At 51.0% G+C, this 11,536-nt stretch overlaps 4 protein-coding genes across 4 annotated transcripts; 3 read left to right on the top strand and 1 right to left on the bottom strand.

Moving 5' to 3' along the window:
• Window positions 1–768: 768 nt before the first annotated feature.
• Window positions 769–1,734, top strand: Z518_08567 (uncharacterized protein; the record flags this gene model as incomplete). The annotated part of the gene is made up of 1 exon (XM_013414307.1): window positions 769–1,734. One exon carries the CDS (start codon window positions 769–771, stop codon window positions 1,732–1,734), a length of 966 nt encoding a protein of 321 aa, XP_013269761.1.
• A 1,095-nt stretch (window positions 1,735–2,829) lies between these two features.
• Z518_08566 (uncharacterized protein) lies at window positions 2,830–4,739 on the top strand (the record flags this gene model as incomplete). Its single annotated transcript, XM_013414306.1, has 4 exons — window positions 2,830–3,046; window positions 3,110–3,656; window positions 3,707–4,267; window positions 4,391–4,739. The coding sequence occupies 4 exons, from the start codon at window positions 2,830–2,832 to the stop codon at window positions 4,737–4,739; spliced, it is 1,674 nt and encodes a 557-aa protein (XP_013269760.1).
• A 725-nt stretch (window positions 4,740–5,464) lies between these two features.
• On the top strand, window positions 5,465–7,156 carry Z518_08565 (uncharacterized protein; the record flags this gene model as incomplete). The annotated part of the gene is made up of 3 exons (XM_013414305.1): window positions 5,465–5,561; window positions 5,616–5,714; window positions 5,832–7,156. 3 exons carry the CDS (start codon window positions 5,465–5,467, stop codon window positions 7,154–7,156), a joined length of 1,521 nt encoding a protein of 506 aa, XP_013269759.1.
• Window positions 7,157–9,003: 1,847 nt separating this feature from the next.
• Window positions 9,004–11,484, bottom strand: Z518_08564 (uncharacterized protein; the record flags this gene model as incomplete). The annotated part of the gene is made up of 1 exon (XM_013414304.1): window positions 9,004–11,484. The coding sequence occupies one exon, from the start codon at window positions 11,482–11,484 to the stop codon at window positions 9,004–9,006; it is 2,481 nt and encodes an 826-aa protein (XP_013269758.1).
• Between the last annotated feature and the right edge of the window lie 52 nt (window positions 11,485–11,536).

The raw sequence follows: 11,536 nt of genomic DNA, 5'->3' as shown, positions 1-11,536 counted from the left end.
AAATGCAGTAACGGAAAGTGTCCGTATGGAGGAACCAGCAGTCCTGTTCCACCTCGTGTTTCTGAGACAAGACGTAGCGAGATCAGTCAATAGGTAGTATTTACCCAAGATTCGGGAATTGGCGGACTTGTCACTCTCGTCATGGTCCAACCCCTGACGTGGCAGGCTGTGAGCAGCGAGCGCTCATTAGGCCTGTATAAATGATAAATAGCCCCTCGATTTCTCGATGCCTTACTGCAGTGATCCATTTCCCTCGTCGTCATCAGAGTGTACGCGGCCATTCGGCACAATCGCCAGTGTCCGCGTGATAATGTGTCTATTGTTGTCGATAAATACTGCTCATCAGTGGGCTCGTGCTCCAGTACCTGTTTTGTCACAGGAGAAATCACACAATTTTGGCGGGGTTCAAGAGTCGAATTGGCTTTGGGGGGCCAGCCTCCCGCAACCTTTTGCCCAAACCAAAACCAAAACCAGAACCAGAGCCAGGAACTAAGACAAACTGCGCACCCTCTTTTCTTCAGATCGCTGTTTTCCTTTGTCTTTTCGGTTTCGTTCTTGGAGCTGACAGTCACTGTCCAGGAGACTACAATCCGTACCAGCTGACCTTTCTGACCACCCAACGTGACTGACGGAGCTACAGCATCACAATCATAGGCCCCCCTCCCCTACGACAGCACTGCCTCTTTCCTTCACAAACATGAGATAGAAAAATCAACTGTGAACCTCCTTTCCCGCCGTTCCCTGTCCTGTTCCCATTTTCTCGCCAAAATGAATCCCTCTCCTCCTGTCATCACTACTACCGCTCCTCAGCCCATTCCTGCCTCCTCAATCGAGGCGAAACTCGTCGTCCTTGGAGCACAAGGCGTTGGGAAGACTTCACTTGTTTCCCGCTTTATAAACCCGACTGCACCGTTGTCCAAAAGTGTGCAATCTACCATTGGTGCCTCGTTTGTCACCAAACGCATCACCGACCCAGACACCTCGACCACCGTCCGCCTGCAGATATGGGACACTGCAGGCCAGGAACGGTTTCGCAGCATATCTCGACTCTATTATCGCGGCGCGAACGCCGGTCTTCTCTGTTACGACATCACCAATGAAAGGAGCTGGGAAGAAATGAAAACATGGCTGGAAGAAATGAAGGAAAATTGTCAAGATGGAGACGGCATGCCTATCATCCATGTGGTCGGGACAAAGAGCGACATTGTTGCAGACGATCCTTCACGCCGCGAAGTTACATTTGAGAGGACCATTGCCTATGTGGCCGAACATTTGGGAGGTGTCCATGCTCAAAGTACAGCCTCGACCCCTCCTTCGACCACGAAACCAGGCAATGTGGCCCACCAGAGCCCCGACTCGAAGCGAAGCTCGGGATTCTGGAACCAGGACATTGGTTGGGATAGCTGCCACGAAGTCAATGCGAGGGATGGGGAAGGAATTGAAGAGGTATTCCGAGTGATCGCCAGGAAATTAATCGAGCAGAAGCATCAAAAAGACACTGCCGAGTTTGCACGACGGCAACAGACTCCCGGATACCGGAGCGAAAACGGAGAAGATTATTTTGGAGGGCCACACGGTCATTCTGGCAGCTTTAGAGTCGGCTACGGAGATAAACGACGAAGCTGGCTCGGGCTGCCCGGCGTGGGACTTGGAATTGGTGATTCCGAAAGTGGAGGACCCGGATTCGGCACTCGTGACCCCGAAGAGGCACGACGGAGAGGACGGTGTTGTTAATCTGCTTGTGAAGGATTTTTCTTCATTTCGGGCGTTAATTGAAATTATGGCCTCCGGCTCCCGACCAGGTGGACGGGTGAGGAATGCGATACATCAGTACGGCGTTCGATCTGGAAAATTTGCAAGGATGAATGGAGACGAATGGGCGGGCTCGAATGATTGCTTTGACCTGGCTTCTTTTATTAAGGGTGGAGCATTCGTTTTCCCTTTGTCCAGATCAGCAGGATGACGATTATGCGATGACTACACCACTCAGTCGGACCGCTTTGAAGCATGGAATATCACGTTTGCATTGTACCGGAGGGTAAGCTCAGGCTTAGACTACTCAGATCTCAGGAATAAAACGACTTGTTACGGCCGTGGTTCGTATTCTGAAGACCTGACAGTGGACGAGGCTGAGCCAGAGGAGCCGTCCCTCTATACCGATGAATGTACCAATAACAGGACAGAGTCGGGTCGCCACAGTAGTCATAACATGAGCACATCCCATTGGTCTTCTTCTCTGGCAACGGCCTTGGCTCGCCGAGAGAAACAATGGTCTGCTTCGGGAGCTTCTTGAAGCTTGAACGAATGGAAAATTGGGTCGAACGGTGGCAAAGAACAAATGACAAGGGGAGGGGGAGGCTTGTCGCTGCTCATGTACAAGTTCGTCGCCGAGGATCTCGACGTTGCACTGGCACCGCAGATCGCCTTTGACTTTTGAAGCGGACGATACTACGACCCTCCAGCTAATGGCGGTCCCTACTGTGATGATTGGCTTCCTAGTTATTTCCATCAGTCAAGTTATTCAAATTTCCCCAGATGCTCGTCGCTTCACTGCGGCCGAACTGGAGATGCCGCAAAAATCACCACACCTCAGGTCATGATCCTCGTCGGTTGGTGGACGCCGTGCTCTCCTGAACACTTCACAACCCTGCTGGGGCGAGGAACAGCACATACACTAACCGTCACCAGGTTGCTCTCCTCCTTCGAGGGGGAGAATCCTTCTGATTGTCTTAAGAAAACTTGCGCCGCGATGCTGCTCTAAAACTTCCACCTCTCGGCTTTCTCCCGTCGTGTCTTTCTATTGTCCTGCTTTATCCCCTTCCAGCCAAAATGTCTGACCGAACGAACGAGAAAGAAATCGTTAGTGACGATGGGTCTCCTCGCAATGCCTCCCCCAACGATCTCGATCCTGAAAAACTCAACGATCCAAAAATGCGGAAATTGGCAGGGGAGATCACATACGCAGATGAGACCGACCCGGTGAACACACAGCATAATCCTCTGGCTCAAAAGCTACGATCACGACATATGCAGATGATTGCAATTGGTATGCACCACTAGATGTTCTCACCTCGTTCTCCGTTTCGAAGGCCATACTAATAGCTACCAGGTGGATCCATCGGCGCGGGTCTTTTTGTCGGTTCAGGTAGCGCATTGCGAACTGGCGGGCCAGGTAGTGTCCTGCTGGGCTTCATCATCACGGGCTTCATGCTGTTGTGCACGATGCAAGCCCTGGGAGAGCTGACCGTCCTCTATCCAGTCAATGGCGCTTTCTACACCTACATTGTCCGCTTTGTCGATCCGTCCTTGGGTTTTGCTGTCACCTGGGACTATGCAATCGGTTGGCTAACCGTCCTGCCCTTCGAGCTTACCGCGGCGTCCATTACCATTGAGTACTGGAGGGATGATATTCACGTTAGTGTCTGGATCACCGTCTTCTTGGTCTTCCTTTGCCTGGTCCAAATTTTTGGAGTGCTCGGCTATGGTGAGGTGGAATTTGTCCTGTCTATGATGAAGATCCTCGCATGTGTCGGCTTTATTATATTTGGTATCGTCGTTGACTGTGGCGGCGTCTCTTCGGATGATCGTGGATATATCGGTGCTCGGTACTGGCACGATCCTGGCGCCTTTCGAAACGGATTTAAAGGCTTTTGCACGTATGTCATTGCTACCAGCTCCTCCGGAATCCATACTAACCAGTAACCAGCGTTTTTGTCACGGCCGCTTTTGCCTTTGGCGGCACGGAGCTCGTTAGTCTTGCCGCCGCTGAAGCGGCCGATCCACATCGTTCTCTACCCAAAGCAACTCGACAAGTCTTCTGGCGTATCGCCACGTTTTACGTCCTTTCATTATTTATTGTCGGCCTGATTGTGCCGTCCGACAGTCCTGATTTGTTGGGGGCTAGTGGCGCCAACACGAAGGCCTCTCCCTTTGTGCTTGCGATCAAGTACGCTGGGGTCAAAGGGCTTCCGTCCGTCATGAATGCTGTCATTACGATTTCGGTGATTAGTGTAGCGAACAGCTGCACGTATGGATCTTCGAGAACGATGCAAGCACTTGCAGCAAGAGGGATGGGCCCGAGATTCCTCATGTACGTCGACAAGCAGGGAAGACCGCTCTGGTGCATCGTGATTCAACTTCTGTTTGGCTGTCTGGCATATATTGGGGAGGCAAATGCCTCAGACACCATTTTCACTTGGCTGTTGTCTCTGTCTGCGCTGAGCTTCCTCTTCTTGTGGGGCAGTATCAATCTTGCTCATATCCGTGAGTATACTGCTATGACCTTGCCGCCTGCTTTGGGAAACTCTGCTAACGAGGAACCAGGCTTTCGGCACGGATGGTAATATACGATTTCCTTTTGCGGCCAATATCAATGCTAATATCTTGTCAGGTACGCACACGGCTTTACCAAACATCAACTTCCATATCAAGCAGCTTTCGGCATTTGGGGCTCCTACATTGGCGTCGCTCTCAATCTTCTTGCGATCATCGCTACATTCTACACCTCTCTCTTCCCGGTCGGCTCTAGTCCAGATGCAGAAACCTTCTTTGAGCAATACCTCGCTGCGCCCATCGTTATTGCACTGTACCTGGGCTGGAAGGCCTACACGAGAGACTGGAAGCTATTTATCCGATCCAGTGAGATGGACGTGACTATGGGCATCAGACGAGGAAGCCTTGAGATTGCAGCGGAGAAAGGAAGAAGCAGTTGGACTAAAGCGCTGAGAATTTTCATCTAGGCCCGTATTCGTTAGGCTCATGCCTAGGCCAACCATGGGAAGACAGGTCCAATGTATCAGGACCTCTGAACAGTGATGTTCCGGATAATCTGCTAGAATAACACGATGTTTTCAAATTCGACCGATCTCAAGTCTAATAAAAGGTTTGCTCTGAAGGATCACGTCACTTCAATCCCTTCGATGCAGATCATGCACAGGGCGTACCAACACCGGCCGACAATGCGCCGAGCGCTTTCTCCATAATTGTGGTATATCCCCACCACTCGGTGAGCCACGTACAATCCTGGGTCAAGCATACGTCACATACGCCATACTCTGGCCTTGTTAGTCTTCCGATAGCCCGTTATCTATGGCTCTCCGTTAGAGACTTATTGTACCGAAGGGACCACTTATACCGAAAATGGGTGGAGCATGATCAGATGAGTGGTTTCACACCACAGGATCTCGCTGTAGATGCCAGCGAGAGCGTACCCTGACGACAGATGATAGACGGTTCATTGCTCATCACGGACAATTCAAACCCCCAGCCATGGAGGGAGCCCCCAGATGCCCCGGAGTTGCCTACAGGTGGAGGGACCCATACATAGCTGATCTTCTCCAGGAGAAACCCCGAGGGCAAAACGAAAAATATATACCATTTACGCCTCAGATTCAACATGGACCCACTTTCGAGAATCTGTTCTCTTCCATCAGGTGGTAGGAGATTGTCGAGTCCCGGACGAACCATGCAATTGTGGAAGCACAGTTTCACAGGCAAGACCTTGGTCTTCGCCGTCACAGCCGCGTCATGTCAGGCCTTTCTTCTGCTGGGCTATGATCAAGGTATGGCTGTTCCAGCCAGAAAGTCAAGAATAGAGGACTTACAGATGATTCTAGGTGTGATGGGAGGAATCATTGGAGCCAACAACAAGTTTGGAGTCGATTTCAATCACCCCGATGCTGATATGCAAGGCAACATCACTGCCTTGTACGATAGTAAGTTTTGTCCATTGAATGCACGAAGATTTGCCCTGCCCATCTTCACCTTTTTCAACTGGCCGATGAAAGATGGTGAACACAGATAGCTGACGGAATGCTTCTTTCCTTCTCTAGTTGGCTGCGTTGTTGGCTCCATCATCACCTATTTCATCGGGGAGAGAATGGGGCGACGCACCTTACTCATCCTAGGCGGCTCCATCATGATAATCGGCACAGCTATCCTGGCATCATCGTATACCATCGCTCAATTGATCGTGGGCCGCATCGTCACCGGTATTGGAAACGGCATGAACAGTTCGACAGCACCTGTTTATCTATCCGAATGTTCACCTGCCTCTCACCGTGGTTTACTCAACACATTTCAGGGCACAGTCACCATCCTTGGAGTCGTTATCTCGTATTGGCTGGACTATGGCCTCAACTTCTCCGATTCCAGCATCCAGTGGCGTTTCCCGTTGGCCTTCCAAGCCGTCTTTGCGATCTTTCTCGTCCTTCAAGTCATTGGGTTACCCGAGACCCCTCGGTGGCTAGTCCAACACGATCGGTTCGAAGACGCTCGCACGACCGTGGCGGCTCTATTGGGCACAAGTCAAGAAGATGAAAGAGTGACTCGCATTCTGCTTGATATCAGAAGCGTGGTCGAGGAAGAATACAAAGGCGGGCCATTCAGATTCGTCGAGCTATTTTCCATTGACAAGACACAGAACTTGAGAAGACTCCTTCTGACAATCTCTATTCAAGCCGGCCAGCAATTTTCTGGTTCGAATATGATCAATTACTATGCACCTGTCATTTACCAAAATGAAATGAATTTGTCGCGAAATCTGTCGCTTATCTTGGGGGGATGCACCGAGGTCACATACCTCGTTGGCTCAGCTCTACCACTATTCGTCATGGATCGGTTCGGCCGACGGATCTTGCTCATGATCTCATCTGCGGGCCTATGCTTCTGTTTGGTCATGGTATCGATTCTGCTCTCTATCCGATCCAAGGGCACCGCTTATGCCGCGACTGCTCATATATTCCTCTATCAGCTATGCTATGGGGTAGGCTGGCTCCCCGTGCCTTGGTTTTATCCGTCTGAAATCAACACGACGAGATTCCGGGCGCGCGTCCAGGCAATCTCCAGCGCATTCAACTGGATGTTTGTGTTCGTCGTTGTCAAAATAACACCTATCAGTTTTGAGAATATTGGGTGGAAGACATTTGTCATCTTCGCCGTACTCAATTTCTTCTTCATTCCTATGGTTTATTGTTTTTACCCGGAGACCAAAGGGCTGGAATTGGAGGACATTCCATTGCTTTTCGACAAAGGTGGAATTACAGGTGGCGTGTTCACTTCAAGGGGCAGGACGGTTGTACCGCATCAGCACGCGACAGAAGCCAATATTTCTGGCAAGATGGATGCCGGTGTGGAGGAGATTGAAGATAAGGCATAGCCTACAAAACGCGATCAAAAAGGCTTCTAGGTTGACGGAGCGTTATATCCCACGGACGGAGCTGGAACACATCTCACCACAAGGCTCTACGAGATGTTAGCTGTGCGAGTGACAAAAAGTCTCCCGTACCACAACACCAGCCCCTTCCACTCAGCTCATTTCCTTCTTTCAAAATTGATCGGTGATCTAAACTTATGAACCACGTCTATGGTTTCTGCGAATCAGGCGCCAGAATCGGCCTGTTTCCTGGTCGTCTCATGAAGATCGAATCGAATTCTGCCGCTCGAATCCCGACAATCACACTGTTTACATTTGTTCCCGATCCGTCATCGAGATACCTTGGAGGCTCGAATAAGAAAAAGCGTCCCCGACATGCTTCATGCGGAACTTTGTTAGCGAGGACGCCATCCGTACACAAAATATGTGAGTACACACGATCCTGGGAACCTCAACATAGTCTTAGGAAATTACTTTTCTCACCTCCCCGTCGTATCGTGCCTGGTTCCTGTCATACCATGTTTTCGTTGCGGAAGATAATTCACCATCGAATGCCGGTCTAACGTCTGATGCTGGTATTTTGTACGCGCTGCCTTGGTAAGTCCTACAATCTCCACACTAAATCCTTGAGAAAAGGTTCTTCCTTTCTTTCCCGGAGATCAGTGAGCAAGATCGTTGTTTTCAGACCTTGAATGAGCGAACCAATTCGCTCACAGAAGGTTCATACAAGATGCAAGCAGAGATCCACGTTCACAGAGTCAGTTAAAGCGTCCGCGGTACGAACAAGTCAGTTCAGTCGGAAGGGATCTGGTCGAGTCAAATACGACAAGCCAAGCAACACTATCCAGAGGAATGTTTGATACGACGGCGAAGAGCCGAACGATCGCAATGTATATATCAACTCATCTTCTCTACCTTTCGGCCGTTACATACAGAACAGAGTTTCCATGCTGAACAAGACACCATCGTCAACTGACGAGTATGAGCCATCATGAATCTACAAGGCGTATCCTCGGCCAGCTCCGCGCCACTGACTTGCGCGAGCGCTGTATTCTGCCATCTCTCCAGCATGCTGCCAAAACACATCTCACGTCTTTCAGACGGCAAACCCTCATCGCGCAGTAGATTCGTGTACTTCGAACACGAGCTGTTCCTGCTATATCCGGAATTCCTCAACGACTGAATCAAGGCAAGCACCAAGAAACTTGCCGATAGCCGGCAACAGCCAGTACGAGGAGTTGCTGACGAGCATGGGGCGGTGTTGTATCCAGGCCTGGTGAGGGAAAGGATGAAGAGGGCACGAAGAGACACGTGGAGATGGTGGAAAAGGTGCTGGGAGAGAAATAGGGGGCGATGGTATCGTATGGAGTATTACGACTGAATGTGGAATGGGAAGGACACCTACGGATGAAGTCGATGGATTCTGGAGGTTGTGCGCCGTTTTGCGAGCCTTGTGAGATGAAGGAACAGAAAATGGCCGTCGGACGTATGAAAAGGCGAGGGAGACGTAAGAGGCTCGAGAGACAATAACCAGCAACAGGGAAAGAGGATCCAAAGACAATGTCCAAAACGATTATACATTATCAAAGAAGCGAAAAAGAATCTTAATCCACAGTATAAAAACACGCCCAACCCACTCACGCAATACGCAATCATCTCAGATGTTTTCTGATCCCATCCCACATCCCGTGCAGGCAGGATCCCAAGCCTTAGGTTTGAATTGAAACAGAAAGAATCTCATCGCGGATGAGAAGGCTAGCCCAAGCCAACGAACCCCCCAAAATTCCTCAGTGCCGATGTGGGTCCCAAGACTTGGCTGTCAGCGATGCTGCAGTGCCCGTGCTCGTCTCCTAGAAAGCATCTTCAAGTGGACAATCGACGGAATCGTGACCGTCGCGCTCACACAGAGCGCACCATTTCTCCGGGTCGATAGCCCCGCTGGTCCGGCCGGCGAGCATGCCTGCCTGTGCCCCTGTGCCTTCGATGGGACCGGAGACGGAATGTACCGGGGCTGGCGCGGGATCAGATTTTGATAGCGAGGGGGTTGGCTCGTCGTGGATAGGCGGTGATGGCAGAGTCATTGTCGGCGGCGGATTTGATGCGCCGAGCACGATATTGTTGCTGAACTTCCGACTCATGAGCGGCGCGGGCCTGTCTGAACCCATCCCCATATCCATTGCAGACCCTGATTGATCCATGCCTAAGTCTGAGGTTACGTTGTGGTCGCCGCTTCGGCGGAGGCCCTCGCGAACCGCTTCCTTACCGCTTCGCTTTCCTAAGCTTCCTTGTCCTTGTCCTTTAGCTTTGCCGGGACCAAACATATTCGAGCAAGTCAGAATGTCGTGACCACCTTCTTCGCAGATTTCGCACCACAACGCGGCACTAGAGCTCGAGACGTCCGTCACGCCGTCGTCAGATTGTTCTCGTTCTCGATCCGGACCAACGTTCATGTCGGGCATGTATTCGTGGTGTTTGACCGGCGATGCATCGCCGGAGCGGGCGTCGTGCCATTCTTGGATTTGTTGACTTTGGTTCCTCCCATGTCCACTTCCTTTCGACCCGAGAACGACAGTCCTTTGACTCCCGGTCGTGCCTGTACTCAAATGTTTCCGATCCAGTTCGTCACTATTCCCACGTGAGTGACTGCCATTGCCGGATCTCATGGCCGTGTGGATTCCAAACGCTGCCCCTGACATTGGAAATTTAGAGAGAGTAACGCTATTCCGTAGCTGCTTAACTTCATTGACCAATTCTTCTTCATGTGCACTTTTCTGCTGGAGCAGGGCTTCTAAGTCGCGGATCTGTTGCTGCATGCTAAAGCGGTTATCATCATCATCATGAGGGATCGTTGCACTGTCGCTTCGGTTGTGTCCATTTGAGCCGGTGTTCCCATTCGTCTTGGAGACCTTGTTATGTGAATCGTTCAGGTTCTGGATAATTGCTTTCAGACCCCGGATTTCATCGTCTTTGTTGTTTAGCTGTGTTTCGAGATCCTGGATATTGCCGGGTGAATATCCATTCAATTGTTCCTCCGTTTTCAGTCTTTCACGTTCCCTCCGGAGTTCGGATCTCGATCTTTCCACCTCCCCTCTCAGGAACTCGACCTCCGCGCGTGCTTCGGCTTCGCCTCGTCGAGCATCTTCTAGGCCTTCCTCCAGTTCTTGGACCAATTCTTCTAACTGCTTAAGTTGTTGCGCCACAGACTCGACGTCCTCGCTTCGATCTTGTAGGTTCCTGACTTCTTCTAATAGTTCGTCCACTCTTTTCTCGTAGACTCGTTCTGTTTCGGTACTCGCCATTTCCAATGTATCGATGGTCGACCGAAAATCTGCTCGGTTTGCGTCAAATTCGGCGGTCAGGATTTTAATCTTCTCGTTCTTCTCCCTCAGCGCGTCACGAAGCGACACGACATCTCGTGGAAGATCTCCATCATCATCAGCACCGCCGCGTTTTCTGGTTTGACTTTCTTCCAAACCAGGTAATAGCTTTTGTAATTCATTGAAATTCCGTTCCATCTCGGTAAAGTTAGTCCCTTGTTCGCGTAATTGTCGTTTCGCGTTGTTGAGTTCTTCATTCAATCCCCGTATCTTGACCTCATACTTTTCCACGTCTACGTTCCTATCCCCGTGGGGCGTCGGCGTTGGTGTGGCATCTGCGTCTTGTTCTGTGAGTTCATCAAAGCCGGATTCGGGTCCCAGCGATGGACTTGCACTTGACTGGCTCGGTGTTGAGGCGTTTTGTCTTAAACTCTGGCTGAAATTGATGGCTGGTCGCTGACCGGGCCTGTATTGTCCTGGTCCCCCATTTGTACTCTTTGCCAATCCCATACCACTCGGTCGTGTTTTGGGAGTCGCCAGAACCTTGGGCGTAGGTGTATTGGCCTTCCGCAGAGGACTCGACGGCCGCGGAAGAGATTCTCGTCTCGCAGGCGGTTTAAGCGCAGGACTCGCGGCGCCCGCCCTCATACCCGGGCCCACGGATTGACTGAAACTGGGTTTTGCGATACCTGGTGTTCGTCCTCCCTGATTGAAATTATTCAATCTTGTGGGTGTTCCTGGTCCTGGGCTTGCTCTGACGCCTAGGCCGACACCAGGACCAGGTTTCTTGACAGCCTTCTCCAATGGCAGAAAAATCCCAGATCCGGGTATGGTAGTCTTGAAATAAAATTTTCCGTCAACTTCACCGGAATTTTTGCCTCTGGGAGCATATTCTGTCGCGAGTTGTACACCCGCAAAGGTTCCCTTTTTCCCTGCTACTGGGCCAATGAATTTGACGACCCCGTGCATATCCCCAGGGACCATGACCGTGTCCCCGACGCTGACAGATGCCATGGCAGAGAACCACAATCAGTTCAATGTATTTCTGCGAACGGCCGCTCGATTC

The sequence above is a fragment of the Rhinocladiella mackenziei genome (genome assembly GCF_000835555.1).
Source record: "Rhinocladiella mackenziei CBS 650.93 unplaced genomic scaffold supercont1.6, whole genome shotgun sequence".
Classification (NCBI taxonomy): Eukaryota; Fungi; Ascomycota; class Eurotiomycetes; order Chaetothyriales; family Herpotrichiellaceae; genus Rhinocladiella; species Rhinocladiella mackenziei.
This window is presented reverse-complemented; position numbering and strand designations above follow the sequence as displayed.